This window comes from Myotis nattereri (genome assembly GCF_964212035.1).
Source record: "Myotis nattereri genome assembly, chromosome: 10".
In the NCBI taxonomy this organism is placed as follows: Eukaryota; Metazoa; Chordata; class Mammalia; order Chiroptera; family Vespertilionidae; genus Myotis; species Myotis nattereri.
The window spans coordinates 26,136,644-26,156,022 of NC_138085.1; the positions used below are offsets into that span (position 1 = coordinate 26,136,644).

The following is a 19,379-nucleotide window of genomic DNA, read 5'->3' on the forward strand; positions in this document are numbered from 1 at the left end:
TCTCACACTTATAGGCCTGTTGTACTTATGTATATTGTTCTGGTTATTGAATAATATATTGAATTCTTATTGCTTTACCCTTTGCCTTTTATATTGTGTGCAAATGTTATGTGTTATGTATATGATGCATTGCTATTTTGGTAAGTTTACTTGTTTTTCATGATTAATCTCTATGCCTTTTTTTTTTAAGAAAGAGTATAACTCATGAACTTGTTACCAATGTCGTGCTGTCATACAACAACATTTGAATTAGTTTGTAGGTACCAAGAGCAAATGGTACAGTCATGTATTTTACTTTGTGCATGTGTTCCTGTGTGACTATACTGTATGTATATACACTGAGTGGCCAGATTATTATGACCGGCCAGATTATTATGACCACCCCATTAGTACTTCATTGACACTTTCAAAAATAATGAATATTGAAAACTTCTTAAGCAAATACTCTCAAGGTTTTATTATTATTTGCATAACTAATTCACTTCATTGTACTGATGGGGTGGTCATAATAGTCTGGCTGGTCATAATAATCTGGCCACTCAGTGCATGTATACATAAACTCTAAGTAAGATATTGTGCATCTATTTAAAATTGATTTTACATAACTTTCAGAACTTATTTAAAACAGCATTTTCAAACACCCAGTGAACTCTATTACTCTATGCAATATTAGGATATTTATTTTATAGTCATGACTTGTGTTAAAAATATAAAAATAATTTAATATTTGCCTATTAATGGGGTAGATCAAAACCAGACTCGGAATTCAAAGAACATCACAACCATTTAATTTTATGTTGCTCTTAAATTAAATTTAGTGCATATTCTTATGGTTCACGGGTAACTCAAGTCTGTAAAATGATGCTTTTTATAGCGCTATCTCTGAATGAATTTGGTGTTGTGAACAATAGCATGTAATTATATGTATAGACAGACATAGATAAGAGGCAGAACAAATTTATAAAGGTCCTAGTCTCTTTTTAAAATGTCATTTTCACTTACTGTCCTGAGAAAAATAGGGTGTGGCATATTTAATATCAGTGTCACTAACCACATGTTGGAATTTATTGTTCATATAGTTTAACTGTGACACTAGTCTTTGTTTTATTTTTTAATAAGCTTCCTGCTGTTTGAAAGAAAGATTTTTAAGCAGTGGGTATCCTAATCAGATATGTATAAAGTTAAATTTGTATCAGTTATCTTCTAGCCCCATGTATTTTAGCAAAAAAGACAATGAATTATTTTAAGCAATTAACGTTTTTCCACCTTGCATCGAGTTTGACTCACATGTATAAAAGTTTCAGAACTCATAGTAAGCTAATATTAAGGATTTCAAATGTAGAAAAAACAGTCTCTGTTCTCAAAAATCTAAATTTAACCACTTTGGTTTTGTATATTTCTATTCTCTCAGTTTTAAATTTGTTTGCCTGAATAGGGCGTGCCCCTCCTCGGAACACAACAGTAGACCTTAACAGTGGGAACATTGATGTGCCTCCCAACATGACCAGCTGGGCCAGTTTTCATAATGGTGTGGCTGCCGGACTGAAGATAGCCCCGGCCTCCCAGATCGACTCCGCGTGGATTGTTTACAATAAGCCCAAGCATGCTGAGTTAGCCAATGAGTATGCTGGCTTCCTCATGGCCTTGGGACTGAATGGGCACCTCACCAAGCTGGCCACTCTCAATATCCACGACTATCTGACGAAGGTGAGAAAGGTGGTGCTCCCAGCTCTTGGGATAGTGCCTCACCTGGGCTGTTGCAGTATCTTCTAATGGTTCTATTTGCTCTTCCTTCTTTATACTTTTACTTGTAAATCCATTCTTCTCATAGCAGACAGGGTAATCTTTCAAAAGTGTAAACTGGAATATATCACTTCCCTGGGCAGAACTGTGTAATGGTCTTCCATTGCTCTCAAGGTACATTTAAGAGCCTCGTGATCCTACTCACTTCTCCAGCCTTACTTTGTACCACTCTTTCCCCTTGCTACCATCTTCCAACCATGGGGACTGGCTATTTTTACTCCTTGGCATAAACTCTTCCTCTTGGCATAAACTCTTCCACTTTTAAGCTATAAAAAATCATCTATTTTTTAAAATATATTTTTATTGATTTCAAAGAGAAGAAGGGAGAGGGACAGAGAGAAACATCCATGATCAGAGAGAATCATCGATCGGCTGCCTCCTGCACCCCCTCTACTAGTGATCAAGCCTGCAGCCGGGGCATGTGCCTTAACCAGGAATCAGACCGTGACCTCCTGGTTCATGGGTCAATGCTCAACCACTAAGCCACATCGGCTGGGCAAAATTCACCTATTTTAAGTATACAATTTAGTAGTTTTTAGTATATTCACAGATTTTAGAACATTTTACAACCTTGTAATGGAACCTCATACCCTCTGTTCCTCTCTCCCTTCAGTCCCTAACAACCACTGATGTGCTTTCTGTGGATGTGGATTTGCTCATTCTGCACCTTTCATATACATGGAATCATATAATATGTGGCCTTTTATGACTGGCTGCTTTCCCTTAGCAGAATGTTTTTAAGGTTCGACCATGTTATTTCTTATATCAGCACTTAATTTCTTTTTATTGCTGAATAGAAGCTCTGTTGTATGGATATACTGCATTTTATTTATCCTTTCATCAGTTGATAGATATTTGGGTTATTTCTACTTTTTGGCTATTAGGAATAATGCATGTACATGTCTTTATGTAGACTTATATTTTCATTTCTCATGGGCATATTGCTAGAAGTGGAATTGCTGCATCATATGGTAACTCTGTTTAAACTTTTGGGGGTTCACCAAACTGTTTTTCAGAGTGGGTGCACCATTTTTCAGTTGCACCAGCAGTACCTAGGAGTTCCAATTTCTCCACAATATCTCATTGTGGTTTTGGCTTGCATTTCCCTAATGGCTAATGATCTTGAGTATCTTTTCCTGTGTTCATAGGCTATTTATAAGTCTTCTTTGGAGAAATGTCTATTCATATACTTATTATTTTAACTGGGTTATCGTATTGAGTTGTAAATCTTTGTATGTTCTGGATAGTAGTCCATTAACAGATAAAAGATTTGTACATTTTCCTTCCATTCTTTCAGTTGTTTTTCACTTTCTGATGGCATCTTTGAAATACACAAGTTTTAGTTTTGACAAAGTTCAGTTCACTTCTTTCTTTGGTTGCTATACTTTGTGTCGTATCCAAGTCATTGCCTAATCCAAGGTCACGAAGACTTACACCTATGTTTAGGGCACATGTTTTATAGTTTTATTTATTTATTTATGTAAATTAGTTTTATAGTTTTAGCCCCTACATTGAGTTATGTGGTCAATTTACAGTAATATTTGTATGTAATATAAAGAAGGGGTCCAACTTCATTCTTTGGCATGTGGCTCTCCACTTATCACAGCACTGTGTTTTGAAAAGACTTCTTTTCCCATTGGATTGTGTCAGCACCCTTGTTAGTCAATCATCCATGTGAGGGTTTATTTCTGGATCACCTCAAAGTCATTTACATGTTGTTCTCTCACCTGACATTCTCCCTTTCTAAAGTTGAGGGCCTCCCTTTCTGCCACCTTCCTGGCTAATTTATACTCATCCTTCAGGTTCTATTGTGAATATTACTTTTTTAAAGATTCCTAATAATTCTTCAGCCCCTCCTAATCTAAATTAGGCACCTTAATAATACTCTTTCATATTACTTTGTACTTTTTCAATGTATTACTTTTTCTTTTTTTAAATATATCTATTGATTTCAGAGAGGAAGGGAGAGGGAGAGAGAGAGAGAGAAAAATCAATGATTTGAGTGAATCACTGATTGGCTGCCTCCTGCATGTCCCCTACTGGGGATCTAGTCAACAGCGCAGGCATGTGCCCTTGACTAGAATTGAACCTGGGACCCTCAGTCTGCATGCCAACACTCTATCCACTGAGTCAAACCAGCTAGGGCTCAATGCATACTTGTTAATAGTATAGTTGTATGTTTTTAGTTTAACCCTTTTTCCCCATTAGGGCACTAGCTTCATGAGGGCAAGGACCATGTCTGTGAAGTTTGCTTTTGTGTTCTTGGTGCCTTTCACTGTGCCTGTCACATAAAAGTACTTGTTGAAAATACTGTTTTATTTAAAACTTGGTATCTGTTTTGGTAGTGGCTTAAGTTTCTCTTCTTTATCTTAGGGTCATGAAATGACAAGCATTGGACTATTACTTGGTGTTTCTGCTGCTAAGCTGGGCACTATGGATATGTCCATTACCCGGCTGCTTAGCATCCACATTCCTGCTCTCTTACCCCCGACGTCCACAGAGCTTGATGTTCCTCACAATGTCCAGGTGGCTGCGGTGGTCGGCATCGGCCTTGTATATCAAGGGACAGCTCACAGGCATACTGCAGAAGTCCTGCTGGCTGAAATAGGTATGGCATCAATAGTGCTGTGTCTTCATTAGCATACATCTTGCATCCCACAGGAAACAAAGTGAGAAAGATAGTGAAATTATTAAAATTAAGGAAAAATAGCTGATGTGAGGATAGAATGATCTTACTAATAAAATTGCCTAATTATTTTTTATTTTCAGGTCTTTTAAATAGTTTCTAATTATTTGCTGTTATGCATAAACATTATGCTGATTACTTTTGTGTAATATTTATTATTTTTTAATTGTATTTTCCCCCTGAAGATAAAATCTCAGGAATGTGAACTTTTTTTTGGAGGGAGAGGTCTTTATATATAATACCGTTTGCTGCCTTAAAGGGTAGAGTTAGTGTTATGTGGTGCTTTTTATAAGTATAAACTTTGCATCAAGTCAAGCATTTAGGATCAATACACAGAAATTCTACCATAATAGAGCAGCACAGTATTATTATTATGTAGGTTCAAAACAGGTGTCTGGAAGCAAAATATTTCATGTGCTTAAAACTTGTGGGAAGTATCCATCCTGTTTTTCAACATGTTTTCACCACATCTAATAAATGGATTTGAAAATTATAAAGCAAAAACAAATGTAAGAGATTAAAAATTAAAACTCTTGTTGATCACTCCTCCCTTTAAAAATTTTTCCCCCCCTCCCTAATTGGTTTGGCTCAGTGGATAGAGCGTTGGCCTGCGGATTGAAGAGTTCCAGGTTCGATTCCGGTCAAGGGCATGTGCCTTGGTTGGAGGCACATCCCCAGTAGGGGCTGTGCAGGAGGCAGCTGATCAATGTTTCTCTCTCATCGATGTTTCTAACTCTCTATCCCTCTCCCTTCCTCTCTGTAAAAAAATCAATAATATATACATAAAAAAAGTTGTATTATAAAAATTTTTTTTCCTATTTCTTAGTAATTAAAAAAAATCAAACCTAATATTTTGCAGTGTTTTAAAGTTATTGCTCTCAGAGGGAACGTGGGAGAGGGTGGATGGGTGGGAAGAGATCAACCAAAGAACTTGTATGCATATATGCATAACCCATGGACACAGACAGTAGGGTGTAAAAGCCTGGGGCAGCGGTGGGGGCATTGGCAGGCTAGAAGAGGTCAACGGGGGAAAAGGAGATATGTAATACTTTCAACTATAAGTATTAAAAATATATCTAAATCTAAATAAATAAAATAAAGGCATTGTTTTTTAATTAGAAAATTACAAGGATCATTTTGGAGTTTTTTTGTAGTAAACAGAAAGTTAACTCTAAAGCTCCTATGAATTAAGATTTTAAAAGGCCACCTTGAACCTCGTTATTTCCTCTTTCACAGGAAGGCCCCCTGGTCCTGAGATGGAATACTGCACCGACAGAGAGTCCTACTCTTTAGCTGCTGGCTTGGCCCTGGGCATGGTCTGCTTGGGGGTAAGCACAGTCTCTGTCTTCCAAGGCTTCAGGGAAGAGGTCTGCGTGCTGGCGTGAATATGAATACTGAATCCTGCTCTGCATACTGTGACTTGATTTAAATTGAATCTTAACTTTTTCTTCTCTCTGGATGTTTTTCAAAGTGTTAGATTTGGAAATGGAGAGAAATTGTAGCAGAGTGGGGCTTTAAGATTTCTTTTCCCTGTCTTAGATGGAAGTATTTATGAATGAACTAAGGAATGAGGTTTCTTGTCAAGATTTTAAGACATAAGATGAAGAAGTGTGACAGCCTAATCAGTCAGAAAACAGAAAATAGTGAAAACCGTGTATATGATGGGGAACTTTAAGAGTCTGTATTAGTTACTGGAGAGAAACCATAGCCTTTTCTTGGCTCCCTGGTGTTCATGAGGTCTGGCAGAATGTTGCCAATATAGCATTTGCTTTGTGATAGAATGCAATACCATGTTGACCCATTTTTAACCCCGTCCATAAGAAATGGTATAGAATTAGCAAAAGCATTTCATTTCATCCGGCTGACTGTGTCAGCTGGAATGTGGGTCCCTTGAAGAACCACCTATACACTGAAACTAGATTATACAAAACAAGTTAACTGTTAGGTGTTTGAATCTTCACATTTACATGTGAACTAAAGAGGCAGATGATTCAGTGGAAAAGCTTCATAATGGGAATTGACACCTGAATTCTGGTCCTGACCAGGTAGTCCTGTCATTTAACTACAGCATTGTCTAGTGGTTATGCAACTCCATAGATTGTGGAGCAAAACTGCCTTGAGTCATATCCAGCCCTGCCACTTGCCAGCTGTGTCACCTTGGACTTCACTCTTTGTGCTTCACTTTCCTCACCTATAAAAGAGTAGCTGTTTGATAGAATTGTCATACTAAGTAAGTTCATCTTTGTTAGTGCAGTTAACTGTATTTTGAAACCTTTATGTATTTTGTGACATGAAAATATTAACTTGAACATATGCTGTAATTTTAATGTGAATTATTAACTCATAACACCCTGTTTTGAAGTTCACTCTTTTCTTTTTCATGTACTATAGGCCTTATTTGCTAAGATTTCCTTTCACATGTCTGTTATTTAATTTTCCAGCACGGCAGTAACTTGATAGGTATGTCTGACCTCAATGTGCCTGAGCAGCTTTATCAGTACATGGTTGGAGGTCATAGGCGCTTTCAAGCAGGAATGCACAGGGAGAAACATAAATCTCCAAGTTATCAAATCAAAGTAAGTCCAAATTAGAGCAATAATTTTTAAAAATATGTTTTTATTGATTTCAGAGAGGAAGGAAGAGGGAGAGAGAGATAGAAACATCAGTGATGAGAGAGAGTCATTGATTGGCTGCCTCCTGCATGCCCTCCACTGGGGATCGAGCCCATAACCCGGGCATGTGCCCTTGACTGGAATCGAACCTGGGAACCCTTCAGTCCACAGGCCGACTCTCTATCTACTGAGCCAAACCAGCTAGGGCTAGAGCAATAATTTGAAAATAGTTTTTATACCAACCTTTACAAATATGTTAATTTTAAGCATAGGCTAGTATTCAGAAGATTTTTATAATAATTCATAACTCTTATGTGAATAATCTTTTCTTTTGATAGGAAGGAGATACCATAAATGTGGATGTAACTTGTCCTGGTGCCACTCTTGCTTTGGCTATGATCTACTTAAAAACCAATAACAGGTAATGCATCTCTGACCCCATCCCTGGCCAGACAGTGTGACTTCCTTTCTGACCTCAGTAGTAAAACTAAAGTATCTTAATGTGTTCATTTCCCATCTCCTAGATCAGTGATGGCGAACCTATGACACTCATTTTTTTGGTTGATTTTTCTTTGTTAAATGGCATTTAAATATATAAAATAAATATCAAAAATATAAATCTTTGTTTTACTATGGTTGCAAATATCAGAAAATTTCTATATGTGACACGGCACCATGGTTAAGTTAGGGTTTTTCAAAATGCTGACACGCCGTGCTCAAAAGGTTTGCCATCACTGTCCTAGATTAACCTGATTTTAATTCTCACAAATAGTACAGTGTTAACGTAAAAAAACCATTGAATCCTGTAAAGAATTTTTGTGAGTTTATTTGAGCCAAACTGTCAACATATGCCAGGAAGCAGAACCTCAACGAATTGAGATAATGCTCCGGAGAATGGAGGGGTTACATCTGTATTTATACATTTGCAATCAAGGAGGGACGTAGGTGGGTTACATGAAATTCATTGGTGATAGATTAAGGAGGAGGGATAAAGCAAAGCAGGGGAAACCCCTGGGATTGGATAAAAAGTAAAATGATGGACACATACTTAGGTGGGTGCAGGATCAATTAACATGATAATGAAGGAATTTGTAGTATCTGTCCTAGCACTCAGCACATTTGGTTGTGCCCCAGGGGCTCCTGAAAAGGAAGTTACAAGTTACCCAGACATTTCAAGGTTATGTTATAGTAGATGCAAAAAGACAGATAGGCTCAGTTAAGGTAAAGGTTGACCTTGTCAGTGAAGATACTGGCCTAGGACAGTGATGGCGAACCTTTTGAGCTCCGCGTGTCAGCATTTTGAAAAACCCTAACTTAACTCCGTGTCACATATAGAAATTTTTTGGTATTTGCAACCATAGTAAAACAAAGATTTATGTTTTTGATATTTATTTTATATATTTAAATGCCATTTAACAAAGAAAAATCAACCAAAAAAATGAGTTCGCGTGTCACCTCTGACACGTGTGTCATAGGTTCGCCATCACTGGCCATCACTAGGACATAACTGCCCACCATAACTGCTTTAGTTAAAGTTTAATTTCAGACCATCCTTTGTGGTTACTTTAAGTCTCTGAGTTTGCAAGACGGCCATTCAGGCCTCCCCTGAGCTTGTCAGGTCAGCATGTGGCCCCTTTTGTCCACAATAGATTATATAGATTTTTATCTAGAAATAATAAAATTTTCTATTTTAATGATTTTTGACAGTATAATTAATTGCCAATCTTTATTCATTTCTGTTTTCTGCTTGCTGTCACTGACTATTAAAAAAAATGCCCAAATTGCTTTTCATTAATTTTGAATGTTGTGAGGACTGGTGAAGCCAGAAATACTTAGCATTATTCTATTCTTTGTTCCTACTTATAAAAATGGTTTCTGCTTACTTCAAGCTTTTCTTGTGACTACACCATCTATCTTCCCAACCCCTATGATTAGTGCTGACACTTGAAAATAGACCTTTGGCATTTATTCTTTTACATTTTGCATAGGAATGTAGGTTGGATAGGAGATATTATACCATGTTTAACTCTTTTACTTTAAAAAATACACTAACAGTGTGTGTGTGTGTGTGTGTGTGTGTGTGTGTTAATCCTTACCTGAGGATATTTTTTCCATTGATTTTGTTTGTTTTAGAGAGAATGGAAGGGAGGGAGGGAAGAGGAGAAAGAGAGAGAGATTCTGTAAAAACTCCAAATCAATGTGAGAGAGATATATCTATTGGTTGCCTCCTGCACCCACCCGACCAGGGTTGGGAATTAAACCTGCAACCCAGGTACATGCTGTTAACTGGGAATTGAACCCTTGACCCTATGGTTTGTGGGCAGACGCTCTGACCATTGTACCACACTGGCCAAAGCAAGAATTTTTTTTTTAATATATTTTTATTGATTTCAGAGAGGAAGGGAGAGGGAGAGAGATAGAAACATCCATGATGAGAGAGAATCATTGACCAGTTGCCTCCTGCATGCCCCACACTGGATCGAGCCTGCAACCCCAGAGCAAGTGCCCTTGACCGGAATCTAACTTGGGACCCTTCAGTCTGCAAACCGATGTTCTGTCCACTGAGCAAACTGGCTAGGGCAAGACATTTTTTAATGTTGTAAATTCTTCCTCTTAGAAAAAGTAAATGTATGCAAAATTAACAAAATGGGTCAGAACAGGCATTTGTTCATCTACTACTTGGATGAATGTGTATGTCAATGCTTTCTTGGTACTGGAACAAGACAGAACTAAACATATCTGCCCTCTTGGAGCTATGTTATTGTATAAGACACATACATGATAAATGTTATTCTAGTGGTTGTGAAGTACTATGTATGCAAAGAAACAAGGACAGTGGGTGGAGTGGGAAGAAATGTTGTGAAATCTGTCTCGCACTTGTTGATTATCTTGCCTCTTCCTGAGCAATGCACTGTTAACATCTTCCACTAACAGGTCCATTGCCGACTGGCTTCGCGCTCCCGACACTATGTATTTGCTGGACTTTGTGAAACCAGAGTTCCTCTTGCTTCGGGTACGGTCCTTGGCACTTTCTCATTTCTGTTAATATGAGGAGTCTGTATGTGGTGTGCAGGTTTATCTTGCAAATGTACATGTTACTCCAAGGGAACCTTTTACTATTAATTCAATATGCACATGTAATTGACAATGTTCTTTTGAAGTTTCCCACATTAAGCCATAGGAATGCTGAAAAGGCAGCCACTTTGACATGTAATATTTGGAGTTGACATTTCAGCTCACATTATTATTATTATTATTTTTTAATCACCAGAGGATATTTTTTCCATTGATTTTTTTTTAAGAGACAGTGGGAAAGAGGGAAGAAGGGGAGAGAGAGAGAGAGAGAGAGAGAGAGAGAGAGAGAGAGAGAGAGAGAGAGAGAGAGAGAAAGGGAGAGAGGGAGGAAAGAAAAGAAGAAGGGAGGGATGGAGAGAGGAGGGAGACACATCTATTGGTTGCCTCTAGCTGCTGCTGCTGCTGGTAGATGTGGATTAAACCTGCAACCAAGGTATGTGCCCTTGACCAGAAATCAAGCCCATGACCCTTCTGTCCAAGGGCTGACACTAACCATTGAACAAAACTGGTCAGGGCTCACATATTATTCAAAACTTCCTGTTAAATAGCAAGTGACTGGAGCTTTACTACTGCTTCATTAGTAAGGATGCAATATTACTATTAAGCGTATAAATAATGACAATAACTGTATAACATAACTACCTGAATTATTCCTTCTATAATGTTTAAACTTGTCTGTTTTTAGCCTATGAAAGCCTTGAAATTACGTCGATAGGGCTATGGTTCTTTTCTTTTAAAACGTCCTTTTAGCTTCTCCATATTTTGATGACAGTCAACTCAATTTTAGAATTTTGGGTTAAAATCTAAATCATCAGTTTATTTTCATGATTGTCTTAGGTTGATACTATGTACTAATTTTATTTTTTGAAATTATCGTCATTTGGGAACTGATTCTAAATTATTCTCTTTAACATTGTCATTGTTATAAAATCTGTGAACTTTGCTTGCTCTAATTAATTCTATCTGTATTACATTTTAAAGACACTTGCTCGATGCCTGATTTTGTGGGATGATATTTTACCAAATTCCAAGTGGGTTGATAGCAATGTTCCTCAGGTAAGTAAATATGATAAATATTGTTATACCTTTAATGGCATAAAATTATGATTTCTTATGGACTTTCCAAAACCCCATAAAATACTTCTTCTTAGGAAGGCAATATTGATGATTATGGTATCTCTTGAAAACATAGCAACTTTCATTTTAAGATTGTGTGCTTATGATAGATTAACCTTCCTTTCTGACCCAAGATCCCAAGAAATTGTAGTTTTTAAAAATTAAATATACCAGAGTACCTTAAAGTATTTTTGTCATTTTTATCTGAATTGGTACACATTTATCTAAGATGCTATTATATACTTTGTGACAATTTAAATCTCTTATTAATAACTTATTTTAATTACTTTATGACATATTTATTCAATAAGCCAAATTGTTATAAATAAGCAGGCTCCATAATAACTCCAAATCAAATATTATCAATAAATATTACCCTTTTAACCAACAGTCCATTTCTGGTGGTCAGTTCCATTTTACTTATAAAATAAATCTGTTTATCCTTGGGAATGCTTGAGAGTATTTCCCCTAATATTTGAGTAAGAAAAGGTTCAAAATAAAGAAAGGTTTAAAGAACTTCACAGAAACACCTATATCACCAATTAGATTCTACAATTAACATTTTACTGTGAAAACTCGTTTAATCACATATCTCCATTTTTCCTCTATCCAATCCATCATTTTTAAAATATATTTCAGTTAGTTACAGACAGTACTGAATTTCTCCCTAAATGTTTTAGCATGTGTGTTAATAACTAGAATTTTATATTTCCCTTTTAAGATAAAATTTATGTGCAATGAAATGCACAGATCTTGACTATAGTATTTGATAAGATTTGACTAATGTCTGTGCTCATGGAAACAAACCTCCTTCAAAATGACCAGAAGTTCCTTCCTTCCCCTCCCCACTCAGTCTGTTCACTCCCTCCCTCCCCCAATGCAACCAGTTTTCTGATGTTTTCCCAAAATAAATTAGTTTGCTTGATGTAGAACTTTATATTGATGGATTCACATGTAGTGTAAACCCTTTGTATAAGGTTTCCTTCACTCAGCATGATTGTGTGATAGTAATGGTTCATTCTATTTATTGTAAGTAGTATTCCATTGTTATTAACTTACCACAGTTTCTTTTTCCATTCTCTTTTGTTGGACATCTGGGCTGGTTCCAGGTTTAGCCGTTATGAATCAAGCTACCATAAATAATCTTATATGAATATTTTTGTGCATTTATGTTTAATTTCTTTTGAATAAACATTTAAGATTGGAATTACAGAGGCATAGAATAGATAATGTATTTGGTTTTATAAGAACTGGTGGGTCTTTTCCCAGACTTTGTACCATTTTACACTTTGGCCAACAGTGTTTAAAAGTACTGGTGCTACACATCTCATCCATATTTGATGGTGTTAATCTTTTAAATTTTAGTTATGTTGGTAAATATGTAGTTTCCATTTGTATTTCACTGCTGACTGATGACAAGGGAACCTTCTCATTTGTTCCTTCATATATTCTTTTGTATGAAGCGTCTGTTCCTATCTCTTTCCCATTTTTTAAAAAAAAGTTATTTATTTTTTTTTACTATTGAGTTGCTAGGATTTTTAATATTTCCTGGAAGCCTATTCTTTCTCAGATACATGCTTTGCAGATATTCCTCCCTGTGTTTGGTTTGTCTGTAATGTTTATGCTGAGCAGATTTTCAAAGTTTGATAATGACTAGTTTATCAGTTTTTTATTTTATGGTTATTGTGTTTTGTGTCCTGTGAAAAAAAACATTTGCCTAACTCCAAATCCTGGAGATTGTCTCTTGTTTTTTTTTTTTTTGTTGTTGTTGTTGTTTTTCTCTAAAAACTCCAATGTTTTAGCTTTTGTGTATAGTTTGACATCCATCTCAGAATAATTTTGTTTATGACATCAGGTAGGCATTGAGGTTTTTGTTTTATAAAACTACTAGAGGCCTGGTGTACGGATTTGTGCACCGGTGGGGTGTCTTAGCCTGGCCTGCGCCCTCTCGCAATCCGGGTCCCTTCGGGGGATGTCAGAGGTCCAGTGCATGGATTCGGCCCGATCCCCGTGTCATAGCTACTGGTCAAACGATCGAATGGTCGCTTAGGCTTTTATATATATAGATGGGTATTGAGTTATACAAACACCATATTCCCTATTGAATTCCTGTGATTTCTTGTCAAAGTCAGGTGAGCACATAAGTGGGTTTATTTATGTGCTCTGCATCTGTTCTTCTAATCTATTTGACAGTCCTTTTGCTGGTATCAAACTCTTTTTTTTTTTTTTTAACTGTGTAAAGTCATACATTTTAATTGTGGGTTCATATTTGGATCTTGACTTTCTCAACCTTGAGTATATTAAAAAAAATATTTTCCTATGCATAGTTTCCCCCCAAAGTTTTTTTTTTTTGATTTTCTGTAATTGTGTTTTATTTTTATTAATTAAATTTTTATTGTTCAGATTATTACATTTGTTCCTCTTTTTTCCCCCCCATAACTCCCCTCCTCCCAGTTCCCGCCCCACCCCCCGCCCTCACTCCCCACCCACTGTCCTTATCCATAGGTGCACGATTTTTGTCCAGTCTCTTCCCGCATCTCCCACACCCCTTTCCCCCCCAAGAACAGTCAGTCCATTCCCTTTCTATGTCCCTGATTCTATTATAATCACCAGTTCATTCTGTTCATCAGATTATTTATTCACTTGATTCTTAGATTCACTTGTTGATAGATGCATATTTGTTGTTCATAATTTGTATCTTTACCTTTTTCTTCCTCTTCCTCTTCTTAAAGGATGCCTTTCAGCATTTCATATAATCCTGGTTTGGTGGTGATGAACTCCTTTAGCTTTTCCTTATCTGTGAAGCTCTTTATCTGACCTTCAATTCTGAATGATAGCTTTGCTGGATAAAGTAATCTTGGTTGTAGGTTCTTGGTATTCATCACTTTGAATATTTCTTGCCACTCCCTTCTGGCCTGCAAAGTTTCTGTTGAGAAATCAGCTGACAGTCGTATGGGTATTCCCTTGTATGTAACTGAGTTTCTTTCTCTTGCTGTTTTTAAGATTCTCTCTTTGTCTTTTGCTCTTGGCATTTTAATTATGATGTGTCGTGGTGTGGTCCTCTTTGGATTCCTTTTGTTTGGGGTTCTCCCCGCTTCTTGGACCTGTAAGTCCATTTCTTTCACCAGGTGGGGGAAGTTTTCTGTCATTATTTCTTCAAATAGGTTTTCACTATCTTGCTCTCTCTCATCTTCTGGCACCCCTATAATTCTGATGTTGGTACGCTTGAAGCTGTCCCAGAGGCTCCTTACACTATCCTCGCATTTTTTGATTCTTTTTTCATTCTGCCCCTCCGGTTGGGTGTTTTTTGCTTCCTCGCATTTCAAATCATTGACTTGATTCTTGCGCTCCTCTGGTCTGCTGTCGGGAGTCTGTATAATATTCGTTATTTCAGTCCGTGTATGCTTAATTTCTAGTTGGTTCCCCAATATAACATCGAGGGTCTCATTAGTTTTCTTGTAGATCTCATTAAGTTTATCGGCAGCTTCTAAACAGTTCTTGAGAGACCTTAAAAGTGTGGTTCTGAGCTCTATATCTTCCATTGACAATTTTGTCCTGTTTCTTTGTCTCCGCATTTTGTTATGCTTTCTTGGTGCACCCCCTAGTGGTCTTTGTGCGCAGTCTTGTAGTTAAGCCTTGATTGTTGTAGCTAATACCAGGGAGGGTTTGACCTCCAGGCCAAGTGGCTGTGAGAATCAGCTGTGTCTGCAGTGAGAGAACTTCTGTCCTCTAGGGAGGTGCTAATCTAGCCTTTGCCTGAGGCTATCCGGCAAATGCCTCTGTGCAGGGCTTGGGCAGGGCGGGTCGCACAGGATCAACAGGGTGGGCCGGAGAGAGCAGTTATGGCGGCTCTGAGTCCTGTCCCCAGGGGCTCTGCCTCTCTGAGTCCCAGCGACCCCTGCAAACCTCGGAGAGAAAGCTGCACTTGCTCTGACTGAAGCCAGACAGTCCCGCTTCTCCGTTTGAGTCTGGGTCCCTAAAGACTCGCCCATATCTGGAGCTCAGAGTCTGCGACTCCCTCCCGATTGAAAACGCCAGCCGCGCCCTCCGCCACCAGCCCGCTCCGCGCACTCCGCACCTCAGAATTTGACTTCAGCACTGCGCCTCCTCTGAGTGTCTGTATGCGTTTCTCTTTCCTCCTAGTTGTAGGACTTCCACTCAGCCAGCGTTCCTGTGGTTCTGGGTGATGTCCGTTCCGTCTTTTAGTTTCACTTTTGAAGTAGTTGTTCAAGGCAGCAAACTCCAGCGTTAACCTATGCCGCCATCTTGGTTCTCCTCAAACTCTTGATTACTGTAGCTTTATAGTAAGTCCTGAAAGCAAGTATGTATTGCGTATCTGCCATTTTTGTTTTTTTGTAATTTCTTTGAATACTCTAGGTCCTTTGCATTTCCATCTAAAATTTAGAATCAGCTCATCAGTATTGATATGAAAGTCTGATGGATTATAATTGAAATTGTGTTGAATCTATTGGGGTGGAGAACACCTGACCTGTGATCTGTATAAGGCCTGCGAAATCATTTGGTCTGCCCTTGCCAAGGCATTGGGATGAGTTAATTAAATGTTTGACCAAATAGAGCAGGCTAATTATTAAGTTGCTAATTTTGTGTTGCCCTCAAATGATATAAATATTCAAATAGACCTTGGCAGAAAAAAAGTTCTCCACCCCTGCTATAAATAAATGTATGAAGAATAGATAACTAAATAGTTGAGTCTTGTAGTCCAATAATAGAGAATCCATTTATTTTAGTCCTTTTTTAAGTTTTTTCTCCAAAAAAATCAGGGTCTTTAGCAGTTTAATAAGTTTACTCCTAAGTATTTTATATTCTTTTATTATACAGTAAGTGGAGTCTTTATGTAGAATTTTGTTTTCTAATTGCTTGCTGCTGTACAACTAATATAAAATATGAAATTGATATTTGTATATCAACCTTTTAACCTGTGGCATTTAAATGCACATATTAGTTAAATAAATAGTTAAAATGGTAAGTATTATGTTAGGTCTATCTTATTGTAATTTTTTCTTTTCAAAAGGACTCCATTCTGTGTGTCTGATGCAGTGTTGTACTGAACGTTGTTTCGGTATTGCCTCTGTGTGTGTGTGGGAGCAATGAACTCTTTACCAAATGTCTGTGCATCCTTCTACTATGAACTCCTCAAAGTCAGCTAGTGTTCTTTGCCATCGTTTTGTTTTTAGCAACTAGTACACACTGGCTAGAGTTCAGTACATTACTATTACATTGAAAGAGGACAGACTGGTTCAAATTCACTTGGCTAATAAGGGTCGTACTGAAACTAGCTATAGGACTTCAGATCTTTAAGATTTTGCCTGGACAGAGGAGTTTGGTGGTCTTTTCTTATTCATTTCCTGTGTGCCTCAACTTGTCCTTGAAGAATTACATTTCTTCCTTTGATTACTCTTTTATATGATTTAAAAAAAAAAACCCACTTTAGGAGACGATAGAAAAGGTGACAAGGACCAAATTGAAGAAGGGTCTCCTTCCATACAGTTACTTACATCACAGGTTTAGTGGTGCTTTGAAATGGTGTGTGATCAATGTGGTGTTATGACAGAGGTGGTACAGACCAGTTATAATAATAATAATAATAATAATAATAATAGCTAATACTTATAAAGGACTTACTAAGTGCCAGGCATTAATTTTAAGAGGTTTTCGAGTGGATTAAGCCTTCTAATTCTTACAGAAACCTAGAAGGTAGGAACCGCTATTATGCTCATTTACAGGGGAAGCATAGAGCAGTCAAAAAACTTGCTTGTGGTCACACAGCTAATGTGGCTCTGTGGGATTCAAACCTAGGCCCTCAAGCTGCTTTTGAAGACAAAAAAAGAGCTTACAAATGCCTACTGTCAAAATAGAAGCATTTCATTCCTGTATAATGATGTAGTTAAAACACTGTAATTTATATGAATGTTGTAATCAGGTTATCCATATATGTATCACTTTGGAGTTCTATCAGTTTTTCAGAATGTCACTCAATTTCTGAATAAATAGTAGTCAACATTAAAAGTAAAGATGAGAGGAAGAGCGATGGAAGTAGTTACTAGCTTATATTACGCAGCGAGCATAGTTGCTTACCTTATTGAGATTATCAAAGAGCAAAGGTATTTGGAGTTTTTTGATTTGGTGATACTAATTTTAGTTCATAAGAACTTTGTATCATAAGTGACTTCTGGGTATTTATTGTTTTATTGTAGAAAGCACCTTGTGATGTTATTCTCCTGAGCAGTCTTTGAAAAAGAAGAAGAATAAATCTTGAGTTCCTCTGTTCTGTATACTTGCTTTCATATGTTTAGAAAATATGTAGTTTTTTCTTTTTTATTTGTATTTTTTAAGTGAAGCAGATCAAGTCTTTTCTTTGTTGTTAAAGCTAGATAGATATTCTATTTTAAAAAAATTCTTGTTCACTACCTATACTAAAATGAAAGGGATATGTTTCTACATAGTAGTTGCAGATTATTACATTGACAGTTCACTTTAACTCAGGTAATTTAGTGACTTACCTCACTTCACCTTAATGCTAGAAACGCCCCATGACTAAGAAGTGTATGTGTCTGAATTGAGTTCTCTCCAAGTGCTTTAACTCTTTCCTGCTGCTTCCCGGCACTCCTGCCCCAATTCTCCTCTACAGCCATCAGCTTTCATTTCAGCTCACTGGTCTGAAGTATTATTACTCTGCTATTGATTCAGAATATACTTAAGTCCTCTAGTTTGTGTTCATTCAGTCCAATTCAGTTATTGTTTTTATTGGGCCATCTTAGATTTAAAATTGGGTTGCATGGATGTGAATATAATATAGGCCTTTGAAAATGAAATCGTTTGGCAAAGCTTGTTTTATATAACATGGCCATGATAAGCAATATGTTATTTTCAGGTCATTAAATATTTATTACTTGAATATTAATGTTCAGGTATTCTTGGTTTGTATTTTCACAGATTATAAGAGAAAATAGTATCTCTCTCAGTGAAATTGAATTGCCTTGCTCAGAGGATTTGAATTTGGAAACTTTGTCGTAAGTTATTAAATGAGGAATAGAAACGAGCTATCCTAGCATCTGTCAGATAAATAATAGAAATGCACTCTGTAAGAGCAGTAATGCCCTTAACTTTTGAGTAATTCTGAGTTCCTTTGTTTCTAACCATCGCTGATTAGATGTTCAGAAAGATGAATTGTTTGTTTGTTTGCTTTTGTTTAGGTTTCTGAAATACAGTGTTCTTGCCCTCAAAAACCAGTATTGGAGATTTAACTTATACATACTCCTTTTCTTATCCTGTCCATTAAAAGAATGGCAGTGTTTTTAACAATTATCTTCTTTTGCTGTATGTGAAACATATGCAGGCAAGAGTGTATTTTATTAGTAAGGGCCACCTGGTGTTTCTGCTGAAGAAAAGGGCATAGGAACCTGCTAATTTAGTAGAGGCACAATTGAGCATCCCCAGAAGAACAGAAACAGAAATAATTACTATTTTTACCCCAAGATAATACTATAATAAATATTAAGGCAGAATATTGACAGTAGTAAATTTCTTGTAATTTGTCTCTAGGCAGGCACATGTCTACATAATTGCAGGAGCCTGTTTGTCCCTGGGTTTTCGATTTGCTGGCTCAGAAAACTTATCAGCATTTAACTGTTTGGTAAGAAGTATCCTAGTTTATTCTGTTCTGTTTCCTTTTTTCTCAAAGCCTCAATATGCTTCCTCTTAACTTTAAATTTTTTCTTTTGATTTTCCAGCATAAATTTGCAAAAGATTTTATGACTTATTTGTCTGCACCTAATGCTTCTGTGGTAAGTTTTTTTCACGATGAGTCTCCTTGGGAATAAAATTAAACTCAAAGGAAATTCACCAATAATTCAGTTACTTAATACAGGAGTCCTCAAACTTTTTAAACAGGGGGCCAGTTCACTGTCCCTCGGACCGTTGGAGGGCCGGACTATAGTTTAAAAAAAAAAACTATGAACAAATTCCTATGCACACTGCACATATCTTATTTTGAAGTAAAAAAACAAAACGGGAACAAATACAATATTTGTATTTGCATGTGGCTGTAGTTTGAGGACCCCTGACTT

General features: G+C 36.9%; 1 protein-coding gene across 1 annotated transcript in view; it reads left to right on the forward strand.

Annotated features, from left to right (window-relative positions):
* The window catches only part of ANAPC1 (anaphase promoting complex subunit 1), a 107,544-nt gene that overhangs the window by 64,394 nt on the left and 23,771 nt on the right, over positions 1-19,379 (forward strand). The window contains exons 28-37 of the mRNA XM_081101127.1: positions 1,436-1,707; positions 4,177-4,411; positions 5,726-5,817; positions 6,931-7,065; positions 7,440-7,522; positions 10,036-10,114; positions 11,158-11,232; positions 18,247-18,323; positions 18,856-18,946; positions 19,044-19,097. Of these exons, the coding sequence (XP_080957253.1) occupies positions 1,436-1,707; positions 4,177-4,411; positions 5,726-5,817; positions 6,931-7,065; positions 7,440-7,522; positions 10,036-10,114; positions 11,158-11,232; positions 18,247-18,323; positions 18,856-18,946; positions 19,044-19,097 (1,193 nt within the window). The remainder of the gene's footprint in view (positions 1-1,435; positions 1,708-4,176; positions 4,412-5,725; positions 5,818-6,930; positions 7,066-7,439; positions 7,523-10,035; positions 10,115-11,157; positions 11,233-18,246; positions 18,324-18,855; positions 18,947-19,043; positions 19,098-19,379) is intronic.